Here is a 26890-nt window from a genome sequence, read left to right as displayed (position 1 = left end):
AGAACAAAAGAACATTCACATGCAGCAAATGAGCAGCTCACCTCGTGCTGTAAACTTCGAGCCTCAGCCTCGATTGATTGACAAACCAGCAATTCCATAATACTTTTGGTAACCAAAACAACTAAGAAACTATCAGCAGACCATTGATTATTATTTCATCGAAGGGCAGGCACAAGTCAGAAGATTCCAAGGATTTTTCTGAAGAGTAGAGCAATTTGTATTTCCAAAATCATACAGTCTCTCTCCTCCAAATGTATCGCCCAATCATGCATGGAAAACCAAAATATTCACCTGGTGCAGCCTATAAAACACAGCAGCCCATGAGGCTCACGAGGTATCCCTAATAGCATCATGAACAGATTTATGCATGTCATGACAAATTTTCTTCTGTAGGATCACAAGTACCAGTTTCCAATGGCTAGTCCAGATCTTCCAATGAAATCACCCCAATAAACTCACAAGTACCGGTTTCCATTGCAAAAACCTTCACCTTAGTGTTAGCATCGGACTTTTTGTGTAATTTGGGTAGCTGCCCTTGGAAGCACTCATTTCATAATTCATCTACTTTTGAAGAAAACAGAATGCGTCTCCCCTCAAACAGTAAGAAATGACATATAGAAATGATCATGGTTTAATTCTTGTAAAACTATGAGAGGTTTTAACATTCCTTTTTCCAAACCATCCATTCAACAGAAAGGGAAACAAACAGCTGAACAAGAAAACAACAATCCTCATTCCATAGAAAACCCGTCACACAAAACAGTTTATCTCCTGGTATTCCTATCACAACCTGCTGCTTTGTGGCTCCTCATGCATAGTTCAGCCGGAATATGTCATTCAGCACATAGAAGCTTCCTTGAGGGATACCCAACAAATGAAACATCTACGGAAGAAACAAACCCAGTATGGCTTTTGATTAGATGTCATGATCATAGAGATAAGCACAACAAATACACCCATGTCTCTTGAAATGACAGGAAGCAACATGCACAAAGCAAAGAAGACAATGAATAGCAGTATTATATCCATTGGGTATCAACTAACACAATCAACAAAAATCAAATTAAATTCCAGATCCGTCATTCTTTTATCTGAAGATTTTTAATCAAAACAAAGGAACGGGACTACTTTGGTCTCACATAGCCTGTTCTACCGACTCCCAAAACAGACAGTTGACCAGGATTGCACTAACCTGCCATCTAGTGTTAAAAAGAAACAAGCGATTTATTGGTTGGATGGCAGGGATTATTTGGTCCCATTCACTGAAAGATGTTCTAAATGTATTTTTATAATAAAAGGGTATAGTTCTAGGATTAGGCAGAGAATGGGGGATAACATGTCTAAATCACTTTATTTAATATCAAATCAAATATAATTACCATGTTTCAGAAAACCAAGAGAAGAAACAAGAGAATATAACCACAGAAAAATAGTATAGGAAAATGGAATGCCATTTTAGACCTTAGTAAAGCATGTGGTTAGTGTTCTAAGAGGATTTACCGTGCCAATATCCACTGGCCTATTTTTTTTGGGAATCACCTGATTTGCTGCCTATCAGTGCCAGAGAAAAGATTCTTTTCTCAAGGTGCCAAGGTGGGGCAATAACAAGAAACATTTAATATATGCATGTCTACATATTATATCAATATTTATAGGTAAAAAAGAAAAACAAAATAAAACAAATTTAGTGAGGCAATATTTCACTTGGTGACTTATACTGATCAAATTGTCATTCATCTATTGTAATATCTCATCTGACTGTAATTGTAATTGACCTTTTATGATTCTGATTATCCAATCTTATCCAGCCTTCAAAACATCAAACTGTTCAGAATATACGAAAACAGAGATCTTGTATCAGTACTCTCTAAAACTAACCATAGAATTCTATTGGCAAGTGAAAATTGTTTAATCATCATTACCTTCTCTTTATTTTTATTTTTTATTTTAGCTTTACATTTTATCCTTGTAATGCACGTACAATAACAAAGCTTTCATCTTACAACATTTAATAAAACTTGCGGTCCTAGGGAAATGAAACATGAAAAAAAAAAGTGCAGATGCCTCAGAGATTCTGAACATAAATAACCCCTTCCCATTGACTTTCTTTTCCTTCATGTTCAAGATGGCAATCATCTCTAGTCCTCCCTTAGCCGCTTTCCCTAATCCTTGTCCCTTTCTTCTTTCATATGAGAACCGCCTCCTCCATCCATTTTTCTCTTCTACTTCAATCTAGAAGCCACCAGACAGCCTTCTCCTTCTTTCTTTCTTCAATGTAGTGACAGCAAGATGGAGGGTCAAGAGCAATCCACACATGCCAGCTGCTTTTTCTATCATTAATACCTACTATTTAAGATAAATTCTGACGAGGCATGGTATGACTCTGCAGTTCATGGCAAATTTTTTGCCTTTCTTTTGCTTCTTAAGGAATTCAGTTGGAATTTTGATAACAAACAATGCCATAACTGTTATAGATAGACTTTATGCCAGTGCTTCTTTTCTTGTTATTCCTCCCCACCATCGATCTTGTCATTCTCTCCCTTCCCTTTCCTATTTCTCCTTCCTTGTTTCTTTTCACACTTTGGTTCTACAATAACAGATATAATTTCATATAAATCCCAATTTCTGCATAAAAAGCCAACAGAACCAGTTGGTGCCATCTCCTTACCTCCTAGACAAAATCCTATGCTATCTCACCCTCTTGGATCCAGCACTAAGAGAATTTCTCTTAACCGCATTTTTTCCTCACCTTGACATCTTTCCTATTAAATCAAGCACCTGATGTACCTCGTTCTGCATAAATGAAACACCATTGCACCTTAAACTTTAGCTACTTCAATCCTTGACCCCTAGAAGACCCATAGCCTTTTCATATCATCCCAAAAGTTTGCTGCTGCTCATCTCAAGTCAGCAAGCCAGATCATCTTAAGCATTATTTCCACTCTCTTAAGTAGTGCTATATGTGATTATTAACCTAAGGGCTCAAATCACAGATAGCCCCTTCATTAATTGTTATATATCCAACACTCCAGGCACATAAGCTTGAAAATATATCAACAACTCAGAATTTCATAACTTACCAAAATCTACATCCCTTGATATACCAGTAGAGTTTTCCTAACATTTACAATGCCTCGGACAAGCATAGGCAAGATCCTTATGCGGGAACATCCAATCTAATAAAATACATGTCTGATAGATATACATAGAAATTTTGATCTCACGTCATCATATTAGATTACCTTCTCGTATAACACACCATAAATTATTTGCACCATATTACAAAATTTTAAGTGTAAACAACAAGCCTTCAAGTAAAGCATTTTCTATGAATGGAGTTAACCTTTCTTTGCCTCCTAAATTCAGTTAAGGGGGATAAAAACCAAATATTTAGCAGCATTCTAACAATGTCTACAAGCAAGGTCAGAAACAATGCATTCCCTATCTAAGCCATCTCGTATACCATGGTGGTGTAAGGGAGCATCATCACATTTGCATCTTCTTGTATCTACTTAACTGGTTCAGCTCACTAATCCTTCAATAAACATTTGTTTTTTTATTAAAGAAACATTTGATTCCTTAAAGTAACTTGCAGAACAGTCCCATTTATTAGGTAATAGCACAATTATCTGAACCAGTAGAATAATATATACCCAAGGGCCAAGCATTCCAACATAAACTACTTCAATCCTAAAATTAGACAATCTATCTTGGAAGTTCATAACTTCACTTACAGTGAACAAGTTTTTGATTGACCACAGCAATTCAAACACATGTCTAAGCATTTGTATTTTTATAGAAGTGCAACAGTCACTATCTACTTTGGAGAATATATCACTCATATAAGTAACAACAGATCAGAAAAGCTAAAAGACATTATCCATTTCGTTACAACCACATGATTACCTTCCTCACGCCCAAACCGATTCCACAAATAAAAGCACCAATCAATTTCCAAAAAAAAAAAAAGAAAACAAAAAGATCGCATGTCGACAACCACTACCGGTGACAACATAATTTTACTCTTTAAAATCGCAAGTACATAAAACCTTAGGTCAGGTCATGTAAAACCTAGTTCCTAACCACCAACTCATCAGATCGCAAACGAAACGAACCCTAGATCTATCATCCAAACCCAAATGGAGAGAACAGATCAAACCGGCAATGAGATCGAGATAAGAAAGATGGAGATGATGTGATGTTGATCAGAATACCTCGCTGAACTTGAGGGGGTACTGCTCGCCCGGGAGCTGGAGGGAGCCGCTGACGAAGACGAGAATTCCACCGGCGCCGGAGGGCTGGCAGTCGATGGTGGAGACATTGTGCTGGCACTGCTGGAAGGGGAGGCTGGTGAGCTTGGCGACGATGGCCTCCACCCCCTTCTTCTTCACCCCCTCGAAGGTCAGCATCGAGCCCTGCCGGTAGAGGCTCCCCAGATCCGCCCGGCTCTTGTCGAACGTCTCGTAGTAAAGCCCCACAAACGCCATCGCCAGCGTGTCCGGATTCATCGCCGCCGCTCCCCGAACTCCTCCTCTTCCGCCGCCGCCTCCGCCGCCGCCTCTGGACGACGATGATCGCCGCCTCTATCGGAAGGAGAGAGGGCGACGCAGACCGAGAGAGAGAACGTAGAGACGATGAAAGAACGCGAGTGGCGTATGTGAGAGTGACGAATGGGTTTATATAGCGCCAACTGCCAAGGCGGTGGAGAGGACACGGACCGGCCTAGACCGGACCAGGCCGGCCGGACTAGCTGTTTTACCGGCTCGGGCGCAGGAGCCGGCCGGATAAGAAGAAGCCATCAGCGCAAGGAACCTCTCTATCCCCATTCCAAACCATACACAGGACTCAGTTGGGTCCATGATCTCCAAATCATAATGGACCCTCTAATCACAACTGATATATTTTTGTTAATAAATATTATTTAAGGAACATGTTGATCAAAGGATTAATTCTTGTATATATATGTGTGTGTATATATATATATATATATGTTTGTATGTATGTACGTTATATTTCTTGTATGAGATGTCCCTGATACCATAGATTAACTCAAGTTATACATGATTTTATAGATTTTGCTTGATTTGTTTTTCTTTTTTTGTGGTGATGTAGGAGGTATGAAACCTCAAGATATATATAACGTACAGCCCGTAATATTAGCTCCAACACGAACAACCAATTGTGGTGGTAGGCTAGAAGAATTTGCAAAGTCTTCAATTATTTTTTTTTTTCAATTCGCATTTTCATGAATGTGAGGAGTTTTTATTGTCTGAATGTTCTGAAGGAGAGGATGTTGTAACATTTTAGGGTTCGTAAACTTGTTAATCTAGTAAATAGTAGTTGTTGAATCATCTTTGGTCAAGTTTTTTGTCAACTTTATGGTCTATTTGGCTATTTCTATAGGATTAGGCTGAAATTTCTATATGATTCGTGGATTGGGCCATCTATTTAAGCATAGCACTGTATCAACTAAATTCCATCCAGCCTAAATCCTATAAAAAGAACAAAAAAAGACTTCCATGAATCTTTTTCTTCCTTCATGCAGCTCCAATGCTAGAATTTGGTTAGGTTTGGATATGTTCTTAGAAAATAATAGCTAGATGGACTAACATACTCGATTCTTATAAATTTTTCAGCTCAATTCCATAAAAATATCCAAACAGACTCTTAAGATTTTTGCTGACTATTAGCTTTACAGGAACTTAACTATGTACCGAACTACATGTATGAAAAAAAATATAGATTTTTAACTTGCTTTTCTGAAGTTTTTTTCAACCTTTTCTAAATCTACCAAAATTTTCAAATTCATAATTTTCAAACCTCGCCAAATTATTTCGGAATCCCGATCTTATCACAATATCCTCTAATACTCCATAACCTGCCCAACTTCAACGAAAATGGGCATGGGGACTTGATGTAATTCTAGCTGGCACATTCCTTAGTCTACGTTCATTTATTATTGTAGGTTTCTATCCATCAAATGCTGAAATTTGTGATTTCCAGCAAACAATCATTCTTTAGGTCCATGTCAATGTCATAGAATAAGGCAAACATGTATAACGAGCCCTGTCCATAAAATAGAAGGCCATGTTTTTCTCCTGAAAATTATCCAAACCATATGAAATCACCATCCTTCATGCCTGAAATTGTTGAATTTGTAGATCTACATTTTAGTATCAACATTAATTCAACTTCCACGCATCATCTCTCCATGAATTATACAACTGCCACAGACTATTTTGAATGAATGATCATCATAATTGTAGCTACAAATTCAAATAAAAAGTTCGAAACTTAAGAATATTTAACATCAAAATTATCATTTTCATTACACCAAAATTAATGTCTAGCTTTGATGGCCTAGAAATAGTAAATCTGCTGCACCATTCTTAAATGTTTGTTAGTTTGATCTTTCTCCTTCCCATTTTTCATCTCCTTCTTTCTGCTTATCCATTGCCACGATGAGATGATGATGCCTTGTGTTCATAGAAGCTCCCTAACCATCACTATTGGATTCTATCATGTAACAACCAGGACCCAAAAAAGCTAGCTAGAAAGAATTACTTGGATTCTTCAGCCCTACATATGTATGCAAGATCTACCTAATATATAAGTCAAATAGGATTAAATGCATGCTCATATGGATCCTCACAAGCTATAGCATCCTCACCAGACTAAGAGTCCAAATCCAATCATATATAATTACAAATACCATGGTCAGTCCATGGGAAATTCCAAAAGGACTCGTGCTGTAATGTCCTCTAATCATACATTGGTCATGGTTGGGTCAGTTGTATACTATTTTTAACAACTTAGTACGTCACCTAAAAGGGCTAACCATGAGACATTGCTTGAATCTATCGGCATTGTATATGTTCCAAAGATCTACATGCAAAACCAACGTGGGACTAAACTTATACTCGTATGGATCCTCACATAAGTGTGAGGATCCATACAAACATGTGTTTAGTTCTGCATTGGTTATGCTGAGAAGGTCTTAGGATATTTATATAAGGCCAAGGAATCAAAATAATAACTAGCTAGTATTTTTGGATGAGAATCGGAATTGTTACAAATGATATCATAGGCCTATGGTACATATAGACTAAATGTAGAGGTGGCAATTGGATCAGATTGGACATGATATGTGTCAGGTTGGATATATGATAGATCAAAAATCTAACAATCCGAACTTGACCTATTTATTAAATATGTTAAAAATTCAGATCCAAGCTTAACCATTTTATTAAACAAGTAATCTAGCTCGATTTACAATAGGTTGATACAAGTTAAACATGTTAAATAGTTAATCAGTACTACTCCTAACCAGAGGATAATGTAGTATGGACCCTTCTAGGGATAACCGCTGCCCAATCATAGGGTATGTGATTGGATTTGTACTCTTACCCTAGCGAGGATGCCAGAGCTTAAACTGTAGGAGTGTCTGAGGGCCTGTGCGGATAAATATTTAGTCCCATATCAATTATATGTTGAGAACATCTTGAGTGCTTATATAGGGCTAAAAAATCTAAATAACAACCTTCAACGACTTCTTGGTGAGCTCCTAGATCTTTACATACCATGTCCTCTCTACACTCCTCTTCCTCTACCTTTGGAATGAGCAGATTACACCCACCATTACCACCCCATCCTTCTCTACCCTCCTCCTTCATCCCTTCTTCCACCTATACCCTCGTTACAAGTCCTTCATCCCTTGTTCCACCTATACCCTCGTTACAAGTCGATGACACCTCATTATCATTAGGCCACCACCACCATCACTGCCACCTTCTTGCCATCCCTCCTCCATCTTCCTCCTACGTCCTTCTCCTCCTCCTCCTCTATCCTAGAGCCAGATAATTAGAGGGTTAGAGTTTGTTGTGCCAGAACCGGAGCCCAGACCGATTATTCGACGACACGAAACAGTATGTCTCAGTATCGTTCCGTGCCGGCTCTGTATCAATACAGTAGAGGAGGCGGAGGAGAGGGCAAATAAGAAAGAAAAGGAGAGAGAGAGAGAAAGAGGGCTAGTGGAGGCCAACGACCCAGGTAGAGGAGGGCCAGTGGAGGCCGACGACCCAGGTGGAGGAGGGTCGTGCAACCGAATCTCTTAGTTCATTCAAAACAGGAGTCTGACCTCTTTTTTTTTTATTTTTAGAACTTTTAAGTGAAGTTGGCAAATCACTTAAAAGTCACAAAAATAAAAAAGAGCTCAGACCTCTATTTCGAACGAAATAGAGGATCCGACCGTGGAACCCAAAACTCCGCGCAACTTGCCGACCTCCGCCAGCCCTCCGTCGGAAGGCTAGCCTCCACCTCTTTATCTCTTCCTTCATCTCCCTCTCTCTCCCTCTCCCGCTCACTCTCTTTCCTTCTTCTCCCGCTCCGACGAGAATTTTGTTTCCATTGTCAAAACTATCCCGGTCCGCCACCAAGATGGCTTGATACGACTGAAACCGCCCGGTTCGAAACGATTCTACCCTGTTCGGAATAGTTCCACCGACCTTGTAGAGAATACAAAAAACAAATCATTTCTCACCCCTAGTTACTAATTAATTGAATTACTATTGTTGGGCATAAGAGGGAAAAAGACATTCGTAGTATAAAGGACTAGTTTCGACAATTTTAATACATTGTCACCTACTTATTGGCACATAAATTTATTTTTTTTACATACAATATCAAAACATATAGGCCGAAGATGCATTAGTATGAAGTAGTGATTTGATGCACGCAGAAAAAATAGAGTTAGAATGAGATATGGTAAAAGGAAAGACTAGATATCGGTGCATCTTTCAAAAAATAAAAGCCCTGAACAATGCAAAATGGAAAAAAATGATTCATGTAGCGAACACCCACTAGTTTGAGATTAAGACTGAATTGGGTTGAGTCGATGCAACATCAAATCAAAGCTATTTAATAGACGCAATACCTAAGAAATATTATTCCTTTTCTTTTCTTCCTTGTCCAATTGTAAATAGATGCAACGTAAAAAATTCACATAGTTTCAACATAAAAATAAAATACATTAGCTGTATTTCTAAAAGTTGTATACAAAATAAGTGGGGGAAAAAAGAGACTGAAGTAAACAGCTAATTATCTGGCTCAAGTTTCATGCTGAACAGGGGCTTTGCCACATTGATATGTCAGTAATCAGACTTCGAAGTTGATCAATAAGATGCTTAAGGTACTTGTTCTTGTTTTCAAGCTCCTGCAATCAAGTAACATTGGGTTTACTCCATCAGTATGGTCTACAATGTGTTTTAACATGTAAGTCAGGTCAGGTTAAAACCATAGCATAACATTTCACACATGCGTGTGCACACATAAACACAAATATGCAGCATACTTTATACCACAACTCGATACTAAAGCTACGTGCCACTCAGCTTCTGCAAAAATATAACAGAAGAGTGATCTTCCTCTCAAACAACCAATGTGATAGTGGATCTTGAAGAAAAAATAGCCAAAAGAACATGTTGACCAATAACTCATTTACCCATGAGATCCTTGGGCAATGGCCCTAACTCCAATATAGATCAGAATTAAAAACGCCAAATAGGAATGACTTTCCAGTTTATACCATTTCATGATAAATACTATCAACTAGCAGTTTTAGCTTAAGTTTTTATTTGCATGTTATTAGACACCTTAGTGTTCCTAAGGAAACAAATAGTTACTCCCATTACTTTTATGTTTATTTACCTAAAGCTTAGAATTCAAACATGCCCCCCACCAGATGGAGGATGTATTGGTCAATGCAAATGTGAATTACCTACTTGCGTGTTTACATGCATGTATAAAAATTCAAGTTTTCAAACAACATATCTTGAAACTTACTTTTTTAGACCAAATAGAGAAAATGCTTTGGCAGCATATACCATCTGTGTCTTCATGTAGAAGGCCTCCATAAAATTCGTACAAGAGGGTAATCTCCACTTTAATCACTTAGAGTAGGAAAAATCACCAGCCATGTGCATGCAAGTGTCATGCATCGTTGATGGTATTTTCCTTTGCTCAAAACTTGAACTACAACGTACAAAAAAAGATTTATACTATGACCATCCACTGATGGAGCAGTCTTACATCACATGCCACTGTAAACCCAACAATTGAGAATAAATAGTCTGCAACGGTGGGATTGATTTCCTTAGCAGCAACACCAGCAAACAGAGACACCATATAATTGGCTAAGCAAGTACTGCTGATTAATTATGGAAAATGGATAAACTAAATGTTAAATTCCAAGAGAATACACTGAACCAGATACAGAACTGGAAATTATATATTTAATGTTAGAAGGAACTGAGTGCATTAGGTTCATCCAGGCTAATGAAAGAATCACTAGTCTTCTCAAAGAATTTACAGTTATTTTATTTTCAAAGTCCTATCAAGATGCTGAAACATCCCCTGTACCTTCTGCTTCTCCATACTAAGGTAAGGGTAGATAGTGTGATTGATTACCATGAGAGTTATGTAGCATCAGTGTGAAGCAAAATATGTTTTTGAAAGCTAACAACCCGGTAAATCTGAGTGCAATCACAATGGCATGAGTATGAGGGAATATCAACCATCAGAGGGAGCACACCTACTTTACATATTCATGCACTTCAACAGAAGATTATTGATTGCAGTAACATTTCATGAAGTGGTTAACTTGAAAATCTGTTTTACAAGGCACCGCAAGGTTCTGCACTACTTAAATAAAGTGCAACAAGTCTCAGATCATCGGTTAGACCATAATATGATCTAACTCATAAATGACCATGCAGTTCTTAGCTCAGAATTCTTCATCATGATGATCGTGCCTGCCTATAACCTTCTTCAGAGCAATAAAAAAAGAATACCACCCTCAGATTAAGCAAGATCCTCCAAAACAAGGCTAGTTCGACCCTTCCTCCCATCCTTAGCAATCATCTTATATGTCACATTCAAAAACAAAATACAACTAACAGGAGCACAACTAAATATTCCTCCATAATTTGACTCATTCCCCTTAACAAGTTTATACTTGGATATATGTTAAACCATTGCAGCACCTTACAAATATCTCCACAAAGCAAAAGTATTGCAAATGCCCCTAGAACTCCTATTTCAACTCATTTGATAACACTTATTGCTCAAATCTAACTCCTAACTACAAAGATTACTTTCCTTATTCCCTAACCTACACATCACTTGCCTCCTATAAGCAACTTGATATCAAAAATTTTCCTGAACATGGTTGCATTTGGAAGCAGAATAAGTTAACCCGGAGTAAATGGGTTAACTTACTCCTACTCTTCCTTACTCTGAAATAAATTACTCCACCCTATATGGTGGAGCAATTTATTCTTGGATTAAGGCCCGGTTTAGTATTGTCATAGGTAGTAAAGCTTTTATCTGTAGAGCATTAAGCAATAGATCTTTCAATAAAAAGCTATTTTCTGCTTAGTAATTATATTTTCTAAGTCTTGTGGAAATTTACTATCTATTTAGTAACCAAATTAAGAAAGTACTTTTAGCATCAGCAAATGACAATGAAGGACATAGTATAGTGCTTTCAATTGCCTACCAATTGTGCTGTCAAAATCAGTAAATCAGAATAGTATAATAAATAATATTTATTATTAAATATAATAATATTTTTATAATATTATTTTAGTATAATAATATTTATTATAGTATTTTAATACTATTATACAATAAGAATATGATAATGATATGATATGATATTATATTGTATTATAATACATTCTATTATATTATAATAATATCATATTGTAATATATATTATTATATTATTATAATCATATTATTTTATTATATTATAATATTACAAACTATATTACATTACATTATATTATATTATGAAGAATTAGCATGGGCATTATCATCTCTATAGAATTTTCACTAAAATTGAAACATCTTCTCGTGTGTTCTTCAAATTGGAGCTTCCCTCTAATATATTTTTTTCAACTTCTGGAGGGGTAGAAAGTTGTTCCAAAATCCGTCTTAGCCTTTTAAAAAAGTTATTGAGCGTTTGGTTGAAAACGGTTAGGCTAACTGGGTTAAGTACCTTTTATTCCCTCTTAGTCCCCTTCCAAATGCAGCCCAAGACAATCCTTCTTTCTTAACAATATCCTCCTTACTTCACAAGGTGCAAATCTTTTTTCTACCCTTTGAATCTATAACACTACTTAGAAAGAAGTAACTTCGAAAGCATATTAAACTAGCAGACTTTGAGACATGAATCTTGAATTCTCATGAGATATACAAAAGATGTATGGATAAGACAACTACTCCCCATGATCAATCTCTAAATGCAAAAAAGTTACAATTTGACCCTGAGAATGCCTGACTACTCTTCAAGCCGCATACTACCAATCAAATCTCCTAGTTGGGCTAGCTACGAAGGAAGCCTTGGAAACTTGGTTGTAAAAGAATCCACCTTAAAGCTCACCAATTTCTTGCCTGGGCATTCCCACAAAATATATCTGGAACACATCCAAGGAACTGCTATGCTAATAAATTGTACATCAACCATCCTCTAGAATTGAGGAAGATAAAGCTAAAGGCCCCAGCTCAAAAGTCACTAAAAGTTTATGTGGTGTAAAAACAAGGGGAAATAAAGGCATATTGAACCTCATTGAATGTTGTCTAGGCAAGCCAAGCACATGTAATGTAAAACACCATTAGAATCATACTCAACATAATTATGAAAAACTGAATTCTCATTAAATATTCTTGTTAATAGTTTCATTAGTGTCAAAAATCAAAATTACCATAAGAAGGAGACTAGACCAGAGCAGCCAATTGTGAACTTCAGTGACATCATGTCATCCAAGGAACCCAAAGAAGCAACAATTAACCTCAACCGACATGAGTCTCAAGTTTGGATGAGATTCATTGCCTTAAGTTGAAGAAAAAAAACTTGGCGAATTGTGAAATTCAGGAAACTTGAGTTTGTCTAATATGGGGCTTTATACTTCTACAATGGGTTCATATGCATGCTAGGCTATGACAAAGGACTACTATGTATTGGAACACAAGATCATGTCGAGGTGCCCCACAATGTTAGATGGGTGCTTAATGAATGAGAGGAGGAACAAAATGAAGACAAAAAAAATAAAACTAACGGCGCACAATCTAAATGTTGCAAAGTGAAGAGTGAAGGATAACTCCAAGCCCACAAAATCATCATGGTAAAAATTCAAAACCTTATTCGGAAACAGATATATCACATTTAATGAGCTTCTCCAGAACTTTTGCTGAAGAACAGTAATGGATTAGGAAACATGATGCAAAATTACCAAAAATTACCTTTCTTAGATCTGAAACACGCTCTTCTAATCTTTGTATTTCAGCCGGATCTGCTTTGGCTTCCAATGCACCTGTCTCCTGTAATTTTACAGAGTTAAATTATTGTCAATTCTCAACAGTGAACATGCATAAAAGTTTCTGGTGGCATCGAAACTTGTAGCTTACAAGGATAAGATACATCAAGCTCAAAAGTCACAAAATCTACAATTAGAAAACAAAGGCTTTCCTGTAGCCCTGTAGTCACCTGACTTGCTCAACGGACATAACACCATGTCAAAGAAAAATGGTCATCTGATTCAATAGGGATATTATGTTTCTCAAATATCTTTCCTAAATTCACTCTTTTCTTTTATTTCCACATAATGCATTCTTTCTAGCCATCATGGTTCACAACATCGAAGGATTGTAACATTATAAGAAGTGCTCAATTATCAAAACAGCACCCACTCACAGCACAAAGACAACTTTAACCAATTAAATCAATAAAAAAATTCTCTTTTATAATAAATGATCATTTCCAAAATCTAATTTTTACACTAAAACAGAACACTTGTACCAATTTATACCTGGGGAGAGCTGGGAATGGCGGCAATGACAGCACGCAGGTTCGCGATGGCGGATTTGTAGCGGAGGCGGGCCTCATCGAGCGCTCCCCCGCCGCCTCCACCTCCTCCGCCGGTGGAGACCTCCGAGTGGTGGGAGGAGGAGTCGGAGGAGCCGTCGCCGCTGGCCGGCGGGTGGGCGGCCGCGGGGGATGTGGACCAAAGGGCGGGGTTGCAGAGCTCGTCGTTCATGGAGGAGAGGATCTGGAACGCCGCGTTGATGGTCTCCTCCAGGTGCCTTTGGCCTTCAATCCCAAGCTCCTGCCTGCTCTTCGCCGCCATTAGCCTCGAGAGAGCTCCAATCTCCGAAACCCTAGCCCTCTTCCCCCCTCTGTCTATCCCAAGACCCTGATTCCATCTCAAATCCCTAATTCTCTCCCCGGAGACCCTAATTCCAAGTAAAGCGGGAAGAGCCGTTAATTTGTCTCGCGGATAAGACTAACTACTGCTCAAGACAAGTGGACCCCACGGCACCCTTGGCTTAGCGGCCTCCACTTTTAAAATCGTCTCTTTTTGGAGGTTCATGTTAGCTATAAGATCATGAAGGAGTATCAGAACATTAAGGAGTTTTAGGGGCAAATCCCTTCTCTTCCCTTCAGAAAGAAATTGTTACCATCAGTTCATTTGAGAGGGAAAATTACATCATCTTCTTTATATCATTTTCCACTCATGCTTTTAGTTCTTTTTAAATTTTAAAAATTTAGTTGATTTTACAGGATGTGGAATCTTGAATTTAACATTCTTGTTCAGTATTTGGGATCATCGGGGAAGGCCTTCTATGAAGAAGAAGCATGTTTTGATCTCAAGAATAAAAATACACTTGATTGGTTGAGTTTATAAGCTTTTTTTGTTTTTTATTTTTTAATAGGTCCCAGTCAAAGCTGAATTATAATTGCGAAAGTAATAGTATTCTCTTCGGGGGAGAATGTACCGCAAGTAGTTGGATAGAAATTTTGCTTGCCTTTATTCATGCATTCGGCAGAATTTAAATAGACAATGGATAACAATCTCTGCTAAACTTACGACCATAGTTTCCTAGAATAAAGACTCTGACTGTAAAATAATAGCTAACAAACAACAAAATAATAGCTAACAAACACTCGACTTATTCCATGCATGTGAACGTTAGAATATGAACGTTATCCAGCAGACTGGATCAATTCTTTCATTAAAACAGCAATGGTCTTGGATGACCAAGTCTTCCAATAGAACTGCAGCTAGTTTAGACCAGGTCTTCTTCATTAGTCCCCATGCATGCCATGCACGACGTTCCCTCACTCCCTATTATACTTGCGATTCTTTATGGGTGTGCGTTGGGTCCGCCTTAGCCTATCAATACCCCCCTCTTTTAGTGGATCCTTATCCTCAAGGTCCATAGATGGAAACTAGTCCCTCAGCTCCTTAGTGTTTTCCCAGGTAGCATCCTCTGCAGGGAATTGCCATTTAACCAAGCTCTCCTCAACAAACTTCGAGCCTTTCTTCACCCAGCGAGTATCCAGCAAAGCTTCCGGTGCCAGCATGATTTCTTCTTCATCAGTAACAGGTGGCAAATCAATACTGGTTGCATTAACTTCGCCTAACTTCCTTTTAAGCAAGGACATGTGAAAAACAGGATGAACACGGGACCCCTCTGGAAGTTTGAGCTTATAAGCTACCTTACCCACTCGCTTTTCAATCAGATATGGCCCATAAAATTGGCTAGCTAGTTTTTGATATGCCTATTTAAAAACTGTTTGCTGCCGATAGGGATGCAGCTTGAGGAAAACCAAATCCCCCTCTTGGAACTCCACGTCGCGCCTCTTGGAATCAGCTATTTATTTCATGCGGTTATTGGCTGCATGCAAATTTTCCTTCAATTGTCGTAGCAATACATCATGGGAGGAAAGGCTTTGGTCCACTTCGTGGACTGGAGATTGGCCCACTTGGTAGTGCGGAATGGTTGGGGGCAGCCGACCTGTAATAACCCCAAAATTTTTTATTATTATTATAAAAAGGGATAGAATAGTCCTTTAAAATTGATATAAGGGGTAAAATTGGAAGGAATCAAAAGATAATGGTATAGTTGTAGATGCGTTGAAGTGGTAAGGGTAAAATTGGAAAGGAATCAAAAGTTAATGGTATAACAGTAGATATGTTGAAGTGTTAGGGGCAAAATGGGAATTTAATAATATTAAACAAAGGGTGAATAGTATTTTGCTGTGACTTAATTAGGGAGGGTTTGCTGTGGCTTTTGGATGGAAACCGAGAGAGAAGGAGAAGAAGAAGAAGAAAAAAGAAGAAGGAAGAGGGATTCGAGGTAGAAGGGAGCTCCGGTTGCACTGCGAGCTGAAGGAAAAAACGTAGGTCTCCTTCCCCTCTACGCAAGGAGTCAAGTTTCACAAGAAAAAAAAGGTAAATACCCGTCCCTACCTAGTATTCTAAAGAATTTATGCTATAGAAATGGTAGATGACAGTTGTAAAGGGTGTTAAAAGAGGAAGAATCGGATTTCGACAAATTTTTCCGGCACTACGGAAAAACTGTGTCGAAGTTCCAACTTCGGTGAATTATTTTGGGGGTCAATCAGCCTCCGATGGGGATGCATGTTACCATTTTGGAAACTCCAATGAGTGTAGAACATTGGGTATAAATTTCAAAAAAATTGGAGTTTGGAAAGTGGACCAAACCCGGGATGAAGTAACCGGCCGTCGGTCCGGATTACTGTTCATCCGGGTGGGAAAATAGAGGATTTCATGCCATAATAGGGTATTAAGCCTAGATTAAGCTAAGGAGACCTTGTACTTGAAAGTGAATCCTAGGTTCTTCGGTGTTAAGCATGCGGATTTTTTTTTTTTTTTAAAACCATGGCTGAACCTGATCGGGTTGCCTACGTACCCCTTCATAAGGGGGATCAAGCCATACGTAGTTCTTTTTAAGTTTTAAAACGCAGCGGAAAAATCGAATCAAACAATTTAATTCATGCATGCTTACAAGATCAAATCTAGAAATCAGCACCTTAAGAACACATAGGATTATGCCGGAATCGTTTAAACAATTATGCTAAAACTTTCATGCATGATTAACTATCAGATCTGAAACTTAAGAACTCTATTCCGATTAATCTCCGAATATCCATTGAATGGATTCTGGAGATATCTCCGTGAGGAGCCCCAAAAGAGGGTAAAACCTCGGGGAATCAGACCTAGATCTTGACACCATAATAAAAGATTAATGTAGGATTAATACCTTTTATGATGGATGAAACTTGTGGATCTGATCCTCGACTTCGCAGCCACGCACACGAATGGCCTCTACGAGAAGTCCACGCGAAGTTCCTGAAGAGATCCAATCCTGCGGAAGTGCTAGCTTGCGCAGAATTTCTTGAGGCTGAAATTTGATCTTCCAAACACTATCAACTTTTGATCCGCCTTCTTGGAAGAACTTGGAGGAAAAGTTTAAAGGGATTGAAGAGGACTTAGATCTGATCTAAAGACTCTTATCAGGGACCCCTAACACTAATGGCGCGATGGACTTAGAGGAGGAAGAAGTCAGCTAGATTGAATGCAGAATTTTTCCATGCATGAACTAGGGTTCCTCTCTTTTCTTTTCCCTTTTTTCTTCTTCTTTTTCTCTCTTTTTCCTTGAATTCGACCACCAGATGATGGAGGTCCTTTTAATGTTGCTCTCCTACCTAACTTCATGCCAACCATCCCATATTTGTGGAGGATTTTGTGGGGTTTTGAATTTTGAATTCAAAATTCAAGTTCATGTGCCATTACATGATGAAGCTTGATCTAATCTAAACCATTCATCATGTTGCCACTTCCCTCTTTCAATTTCGAAATTCCCACGCCCCTAATCAGATTAGAGGGTCACGTGGTGATTTTGTGGTGATTAAATTCGAAATTCAACCTTAATTAGAAGTGAGATAAAGATAAGGATGGCATATGTCATGAAGAGAGAGAATTTGATCTTATCCAATTCTTTTCATGAATTTATCTCTCCATTTCGACCCATCTAATGATGAAAGAGGTCCCTGATGTTGCCAAGTGTCCCATGGCACCATTAAATAAATTAAATTAATTTTTAATCATATTAAAAATCAATTTATGACGCCATGCATGGATATGTGACAAGTGGATTTCAAGATCCGAATAGTTTCAGATCAAACCCTTTTAATTTAATTAAATCCTAACAATTAGAATGATTCAATTACCATGGGTTGAACCTAATCCAATTAGGTCAATCCCTAATTAAGCACAAATTTAATTTTAATTTGGTCAACCTAAGTCCTCTTGATTCAGACCTAATCCAATCAGGTCAAAAACCCTGATTGAGCCCAGAATTGAATCTAATTCAATTTGGCTCATCCTTAGTCTAATTACTCAATCCAATTGAGTTCATTAGCAATCTAATTACTAATTAATCCTCCGATAATTACTTTAATTATTTTATAAGATAATTTGCCAATCGAATTGACCAAATTACCCCTGAATGATTCTTAATCATTCATCAGCCTTCTTGATCAATCAGGAATCTTCTATGCGTGTGACCTCATAGGTTCGAACCTAAGCCGGTAGTATAGGAACGACTTCCTACACTAATCGATGTGACCATCTAGCAATGGTACCCGACGTCCGAATAGGCCGAATATATGCGAAGCAAATATTCTGGAACCCTGAACTATGGTTACTGTATAATTCAATCCCTTTGACTCTTAATGCCAGGATGACTTAGAGCTCACTGTCAACCCTATAATTAGTACATCCATTATGTGATTAACTTTAGATATCCCGTGACTCCTCACTGGGATTACCCTGGCCAAGGTTTTGCTAAATTAATCACAAGACATTATTCCTGTTTCCAGGAGGGGTCAATTCCATCTTGACTCACAACTGACTACGCAAGTACTTGACTGCACCCAGTGACCTTCCGTCACTGAATTAGAAATTCAGGTAGTCCGGTACCAAAGTACAGTGAGTTGCTTGCTAGTCACAGGTTGCGGTCTCAGGTCAGAGGGCCAAACTTATACCCATATCCACTCGGAATATCTCTCGACAGTAGAGCATTCCGGAATTGGTCACGTTCAGTGAAATGTACTCCTACACTTCACCTGTATGGCATACCAATGTCTCCACACTCCTTGGTTAAGAGGACAACCAACGTATATGTCACACAACGACCTAATCTCGATAATGTTGTCGTCCTAGTAACAACATATCATTTGGTCGCGAACAAGTTTAAGGACTCAAAGATAAATTCTCCTTTATCATAACATAAGTCCTAAGGACTTCATCATATAAGAGTTCATTTGAAGATGAAATGATGAATAATGCCAAATAATACTTTATTAATTTGTCAATTTATTTACAATATTCAATCATCAATATGCTGACGATTGACATTTAGGATACAATTCCCAACAACTCCCACTTAGCCTAAAGCCAATCGGCACAGTATTTAATACCCATCTTCGACTTGTGTTCGTTGAACTCTTTGATGCCGAGGACTTTGGTAAATGGGTCAGCCAGATTTTCTTTTGTGTCAATCTTCTGAAGATCAATATCACCTCGTTCTATAATCTCTCGAACCAGGTGATAACGTCGCAGAATATGCTTGATCCGCTGATGTGCTTTAGGTTCCTTTGCCTGAGCTATGGCTCCAGTGTTATCGCAAAATATAGGAACTGGACCATCAATGGAAGGTGCCACTTCCAGCTCGGTGATGAACTTGCGCAACCATACGGCTTCCTTGGCTGCATCAGATGCTGCAATGTATTCTGCTTCACATGTAGAATCTGCCACTGTATGCTGCTTGGAACTCTTCCAGCAGATGGCCCCACCCTTAAGAGTGAAGATATATCCCGACACGCTCTTGCTATCATCTTGATCTGACTGAAAACTTGAATCGGTATATCCCTCAAGTTTTAAGTCAGAATCACCGTAGACAAGCCACTGATCTTTAGTATTTCTCAAATACTTAAGGATGGTTTTGACAACCTTCCAGTGGTTGCTACCTGGATCAGACTGGTATCTACTCACTACTCCTAGTGAGTATGCCACGTCTGGTCTAGTATATGTCATGGCATACATTATAGATCCCACTGCCGAAGCATATGGAATTCTATCCATAGTCTCTCTTTCTTGAGAGGTTGTCGGACAATCCCTTTTAGAGAGGTTAATTCCATGGCCCATTGGAAGATAGCCTTTCTTGGAATTAATCATACTGAACCTTTTCAGTATAGTATCAATGTATGTGGATTGGGATAATCCAAGCAATCTTCTAGATCTATCTCTATAGATCTTCATCCCTAGGATGTAAGATGCTTCTCCCAAATCCTTCATGGCAAATTGAGATGATAGCCAAACCTTTATTCCTTGTAATGCAGGAATGTCATTCCCGATTAAAAGAATGTCATCCACATACAAAACAAGAAATATAATAACTGAACCATTTGCCCATTTATAAATGCAAGGTTCCTCTTCATTCTTAATGAAGCCATATGATTTGATCACCTTATCAAATCGTATGTTCCAACTCCGTGAAGCTTGCTTTAATCCATAAATGGATTTTTGAAGCTTGCACACCTTAGACTCATCTGCAGATATAAAACCTTCTTGCATCATATACACCTCTTCTTCTAAATCTCCATTTAGAAAAGCGGTTTTAACATCCATCTGCCAGATTTCATAATCTAAGTGTGCTGCTATCGCAAGCATAATCCGAATGGATTTGAGCATTGCCACAGGAGAAAACGTCTCGTCATAGTCAATACCATAACGTTGACGATATCCCTTGGCAACCAGACGGGCTTTATAGGTCTCCACTTTTCCGTCTGTGCCCCGTTTTCTTTTGAAAATCCACTTACACCCTATGGGTTTAATCCCTTCGGGTGGGTCAACTAATGTCCATACATCATTGACCTTCATGGATTCCATTTCGGATTGCATGGCTCCAAGCCATGCATCAGAGTCATGCCTCTGCATAGCATCCATATAGGTGATCGGATCCTCATTGTTTTCATCAAGTTCGACAGGATCCCCGTCCTGGACCAAGAAACCGTAGTATCTGTCCGGCTGACGTGGTACTCTACCTGATCGCCTTAATGGTGCATCTAAGATGGGTTCTGGATCTGATCTAATCAAATCTGACTCAACTAGTTCAGTAGATGGTGTCGGATCTTCTACATGTTGAACTTCCCTAAGCTCAACATTAGAGCTTTTAGTTCCTTCACTAAGGAATTCTTTCTCTAAGAAAATAGCTCTATTGCTTACGAATAACTTTTGTTCTTCAGCAAAGTAGAAGTAATATCCTTTAGTTTCTTTAGGATAACCAACAAAGAAACATTTGTCAGACTTGGGTTCAAGTTTGTCTGTCTTCAAACGTTTGACATATGCTGGACACCCCCAAACCCTAAGGTGAGACAGCATTGGCTTACGTCCAGTCCACATCTCATGTGGTGTTTTATTTACAGACTTACTTGGAACCTTATTTAGAATGTAGCAGGCTGACTCAAGTGCATATCCCCAAAAGGATATGGGCAGACTTGCAAACCCCATCATGGATCGAACCATGTCTAACAGAGTTCGATTTCTTCTTTCTGATACACCGTTATACTGTGGTGTACCAGGAGGAGTCCATTGGGAGAGAATCCCATTCTCTCCTAAATATGTCAAAAACTCATTGGAAAGGTATTCGCCTCCTCGATCTGATCGAAGAGTTTTAATACTCTTTTCAGTTTGTTTTTCTACTTCATTACGATACAATTTGAACATTTCAAATGCTTCAGATTTATGTCTCATTAAATAGACATAACCATACCTAGAAAGGTCGTCTGTAAACGTAATGAAATATGAATACCCACCTCTAGCATCTGTGCTTATTGGCCCACATACATCAGAATGTACAAGGGTCAATAAATCACTGGCTCGTTCACCTTTTTCGGTAAAAGGTGATTTGGTCATCTTACCAAGAAGACATGACTCACAGGTTGTCAATGATTCACAATCATTAACATTGAGGATTCCCTCTTTACTTAACCTGTTCATCCTGTTCTTGTTAATATGACCTAGCCTATGATGCCAAAGGTAGACATCCGTGACATTATCTATTCTAGGACGCTTACTTGACGTGTACATTACATTAACAGGTTGTGATAACAAGTAGATGCCATTGCTCAATTGTCCATTCATTACAGTAACACCATTCATAATGATATCACAAGAATATTTCTTTATTGAAATTTCATAACCGTTCATGGCCAAAAGGCCTACGGAAATTACATTCAATAAGAATGCAGGACAATAGTGACAATCACTCAAGACAACTACATGAGAATTGAAAACAAGTTTGAGATTTCCTAAAGCTAGAACTGGAACAGATCTTCCATCTCCAACATTCAGGAATCTCTCGCTGTTTTCAAATCTCTCATTGACCTGAAGTCCTTGCAATGAATTGCATATATTAAACGGACTTCCAGTATCTAATACCCAGGTTGAATTATCACATATAGAGAAATTACAAGGTGTTATCATATAAATACCTTGATCAGCAACTGATTGCCCTTTTCTCTTGCTTAGCCTGTTCGGGTCAAGTGAGGTAAGGTACTGAGGACAATTCCTCTTCCAATGCCCCTGCTTCTTACAATAGAAGCATTCTGCCTGACTTTGGTCATCCTTAATCCTTTTGGTCTGACTATGCTGAGTTTTCAGCTTTCTATACCAATTATTGAAGTTGGGACCAGTCAACTTGTCATTATCCAATAATGAGCGAAGTGACAAACTTGTGGCCATTTCTACATAAAAGAAAATTTGGCTATTAGTATATGAATTGACTAAACACAGTAGACTTGGACTTTAGTCTAAAGATACTCCCACTATTTTATACAAATTGGTAGCCTCTACCTCCAATTCGAAAAATTACTCCTAATTCTTTAGTGGGCACTAGAACCCAATAGATCGCATATAGGCCCGAGTGTGGCTCGGCTAACCCATATGCACCTATTGGTAGGTTCTAAACCAGTTGCTTCACCAAGCAACTTCTAGTGATAATTTTGCCCTAGATTCTTCGGCAGGCGTGTGGCGCCTCCACCGAATACCCTAGTCAGGTCCAACCATTAAATGATAGGGTTAAGTCTAATCAACTAATAGACGACCAAGCCCGAGTGTGGCTCGGCTCACCTGACCGCCTATTGAAGGTACACTTAACTCATCATATATTGAATGACAATTCCAATACTTGATAAGTACCAGGCGTGTCGCGCCTCCAATAATTATCAAAACATTGGACCCATTATCACCCAACTTAATGGGAGGCTATGACCTAGTTATCCCCATAACCATTTCATTTTAAGGACCTAATAATTTTAGAGGATTTCATAATTAGGATAGATGAGAAGATCCGGTTAGTCTAATTTCTCCCACTGACTTCACCAAATCAGATTAGACTCAAACCGGTTAAGGAGACACCTAAATCAGTCAAACTGATTTTCCTTATAGGCATGGGCTAACTCGAATCATTAAGTGATCCAATCAAAATGTGATTGACCATGTCGGCCAGGTAAGTGAGATCGGTGGAAGGGATATGCCATTAACTCGGCAAAGACGAATCAGTGCGAGTAGCTCCCAATTAAAAACCACCGGTCAAAACTGCCAAACTTACCTTAGACACCGACTGGTTAATCAATTTCGATTTGATTACTCAAATGACTCGGGCTACACCTCTGAGCCTAAATCAAGTTCCATCTTGGTCTAATCAAAGACATGGACTTGATCCATCTACAACTATTGTAAATTGATCTAGAATTTTCTTGACCTAATCTTGTTACTGCTTAATTAGATTTGATCAATTAATTCTATTTGTCCATGTATGATTCTAACCTTAGGTCTAACCCAATCCTAGGAACTTGATTCAAGCTAACCCATATGCCCAAAGAATTATGCAATGTCAATTAATTGAGTTACAATTCTATTTCATAACACTTAATTCTCAATTAAGTTTAGACTTATGAAAGTTTTGATCATTGCATATTTCTTTTTAATTACATATTAATTACAATCTTTCAGTTCTTAAAACATATTTTCAGATCTGAGTTTTTGTAATTAATCACATGTAATCAGATTAAATTTATGTTTAAGTCATTATATTTAATGTTCATGCATCACATATACATAACAACATGAATTAATACAAACAACATACATCTTATGTATTTGTTTTTTCACTTTTATTTTCAGATCTGATTTGTTCATTAAAATCAGAGATCATATGAATCATAAATTTTATTTAGATCTAATCTAAACAATATTATGATTTCAGATTTATTTATGTTACAAATCTTAACACAAACATGCATCATATGCATTCAAAATTTCAGATCTAGTTAATCATGCATAATCAGCAATTAAATCAATCATAAAAAATACTTTAGATCTAATCTAAGCATGCTCATGATTTCAGATTTAATTACAAGAATTAAAACATAAAAGTTTAAACATGAACCTGGCTCTGATACCACTGAAAGTGGGGGAGTCTCCACTCCTACATGGGTTCGGTCCTATTAAAAATAGGGTGACACCCATGTATACCTATCAGAGCACGCATCTCTATACGCCTCCGGACGGAGAGCCACGCTTCGTCACACGATCACGCGTGAGAGTTTCCGGAGATCGGTCACAACTCTTGGACCTTTGCTCTGATACCACTGAAAGTGGAGTCTCGGTTCTTCGGTGTTAAGCATGCGGATTTTTTTTTTTTTTAAAACCATGGCTGAACCTGATCGGGTTGCCTACGTACCTCTTCATAAGGGGGATCAAGCCATACGTAGTTCTTTTTAAGTTTTAAAACGCAGCGGAAAAATCGAATCAAACAATTTAATTCATGCATGCTTACAAGATCAAATCTAGAAATCAGCACCTTAAGAACACATAGGATTATGCCGGAATCGTTTAAACAATTATGCTAAAACTTTCATGCATGATTAACTATCAGATCTGAAACTTAAGAACTCTATTCCGATTAATCTCCGAATATCCATTGAATGGATTCTGGAGATATCTCCGTGAGGAGCCCCAAAAGAGGGTAAAACCTCGGAGAATCAGACCTAGATCTTGACACCATAATAAAAGATTAATGTAGGATTAATACCTTTTATGATGGATGAAACTTGTGGATCTGATCCTCGACTTCGCAGCCACGCACACGAATGGCCTCTACGAGAAGTCCACGCGAAGTTCCTGAAGAGATCCAATCCTGCGGAAGTGCTAGCTTGCGCAGAATTTCTTGAGGCTGAAATTTGATCTTCCAAACACTATCAACTTTTGATCCGCCTTCTTGGAAGAACTTGGAGGAAAGGTTTAAAGGGATTGAAGAGGACTTAGATCTGATCTAAAGACTCTTATCAGGGACCCCTAACACTAATGGCGCGATGGACTTAGAGGAGGAAGAAGTCAGCTAGATTGAATGCAGAATTTTTCCATGCATGAACTAGGGTTCCTCTCTTTTCTTTTCCCTTTTTTCTTCTTCTTTTTCTCTCTTTTTCCTTGAATTCGACCACCAGATGATGGAGGTCCTTTTAATGTTGCTCTCCTACCTAACTTCATGCCAACCATCCCATATTTGTGGAGGATTTTGTGGGGTTTTGAATTTTGAATTCAAAATTCAAGTTCATGTGCCATTACATGATGAAGCTTGATCTAATCTAAACCATTCATCATGTTGCCACTTCCCTCTTTCAATTTCGAAATTCCCATGCCCCTAATCAGATTAGAGGGTCACGTGGTGATTTTGTGGTGATTAAATTCGAAATTCAACCTTAATTAGAAGTGAGATAAAGATAAGGATGGCATATGTCATGAAGAGAGAGAATTTGATCTTATCCAATTCTTTTCATGAATTTATCTCTCCATTTCGACCCATCTAATGATGAAAGAGGTCCCTGATGTTGCCAAGTGTCCCATGGCACCATTAAATAAATTAAATTAATTTTTAATCATATTAAAAATCAATTTATGGCGCCATGCATGGATATGTGACAAGTGGATTTTAAGATCCGAATAGTTTCAGATCAAACCCATTTAATTTAATTAAATCCTAACAATTAGAATGATTCAATTACCATGGGTTGAACCTAATCCAATTAGGTCAATCCCTAATTAAGCACAAATTTAATTTTAATTTGGTCAACCTAAGTCCTCTTGATTCAGACCTAATCCAATCAGGTCAAAAACCCTGATTGAGCCCAGAATTGAATCTAATTCAATTTGGCTAATCCTTAGTCTAATTACTCAATCCAATTGAGTTCATTAGCAATCTAATTACTAATTAATCCTCCGATAATTACTTTAATTATTTTATAAGATAATTTGCCAATCGAATTGACCAAATTACCCCTGAATGATTCTTAATCATTCATCAGCCTTCTTGATCAATCAGGAATCTTCTATGCGTGTGACCTCATAGGTTCGAACCTAAGCCGGTAGTATAAGAACGACTTCCTACACTAATCGATGTGACCATCTAGCAATGGTACCCGACGTCCGAATAGGCCGAATATATGCGAAGCAAATATTCTGGAACCCTGAACTATGGTTACTGTATAATTCAATCCCTTTGACTCTTAATGTCAGGATGACTTAGAGCTCACTGTCAACCCTATAATTAGTACATCCATTATGTGATTAACTTTAGATATCCCGTGACTCCTCACTGGGATTACCCTGGCCAAGATTTTGCTAAATTAATCACAAGACATTATTCCTGTTTCCAGGAGGGGTCAATTCCATCTTGACTCACAACTGACTACGCAAGTACTTGACTGCACCCAGTGACCTTCCGTCACTGAATTAGAAATTCAGGTAGTCCGGTACCAAAGTACAGTGAGTTGCTTGCTAGTCACAGGTTGCGGTCTCAGGTCAGAGGGCCAAACTTATACCCATATCCACTCGGAATATCTCTCGACAGTAGAGCATTCCGGAATTGGTCACGTTCAGTGAAATGTACTCCTACACTT

At 38.2% G+C, this 26890-nt stretch overlaps 2 protein-coding genes across 2 annotated transcripts; both read right to left on the bottom strand.

Annotated features, from left to right (window-relative positions):
* Positions 1–586: 586 nt before the first annotated feature.
* Positions 587–4668, bottom strand: LOC103719808 (nuclear transport factor 2B). Its single transcript, XM_008809216.5, has 2 exons — positions 4215–4668; positions 587–883 (listed from the first exon to the last, which is right to left on the bottom strand). Exons 1-2 carry the CDS (start codon positions 4506–4508, stop codon positions 809–811), a joined length of 369 nt encoding a protein of 122 aa, XP_008807438.3. The 5' UTR covers positions 4509–4668; the 3' UTR covers positions 587–808.
* Positions 4669–8915: 4247 nt separating this feature from the next.
* On the bottom strand, positions 8916–14289 carry LOC103719807 (mediator of RNA polymerase II transcription subunit). The gene is made up of 3 exons (XM_088719589.2): positions 13869–14289; positions 13303–13380; positions 8916–9211 (listed from the first exon to the last, which is right to left on the bottom strand). Exons 1-3 carry the CDS (start codon positions 14184–14186, stop codon positions 9113–9115), a joined length of 495 nt encoding a protein of 164 aa, XP_088575715.2. The 5' UTR covers positions 14187–14289; the 3' UTR covers positions 8916–9112.
* Positions 14290–26890: the final 12601 nt, after the last annotated feature.

The sequence above is a fragment of the Phoenix dactylifera genome, chromosome 4 (genome assembly GCF_051530095.1).
Source record: "Phoenix dactylifera cultivar Ajwa chromosome 4, Ajwa_hap1_PhDact_Kaust_v1.1, whole genome shotgun sequence".
NCBI lineage: Eukaryota > Viridiplantae > Streptophyta > Magnoliopsida > Arecales > Arecaceae > Phoenix > Phoenix dactylifera.
This window is presented reverse-complemented; position numbering and strand designations above follow the sequence as displayed.

Coding starts and splice junctions, on each gene's coding strand:
- LOC103719807 (XM_088719589.2), bottom strand. CDS start 14,186: ATGGCGGCGAAGAGCAGGCAGGAGCTTGGGATTGAAGGCCAAAGGCAC. Junction 13,381..13,868: donor CCATTCCCAGCTCTCCCCAG/GTATAAATTGGT, acceptor GTAAAATTACAG/GAGACAGGTGCATTGGAAGC. Junction 9,212..13,302: donor GTGTTTCAGATCTAAGAAAG/GTAATTTTTGGT, acceptor ACTTGATTGCAG/GAGCTTGAAAACAAGAACAA.
- LOC103719808 (XM_008809216.5), bottom strand. CDS start 4,508: ATGAATCCGGACACGCTGGCGATGGCGTTTGTGGGGCTTTACTACGAG. Junction 884..4,214: donor ACCCCCTCAAGTTCAGCGAG/GTATTCTGATCA, acceptor TTTCTTCCGTAG/ATGTTTCATTTGTTGGGTAT.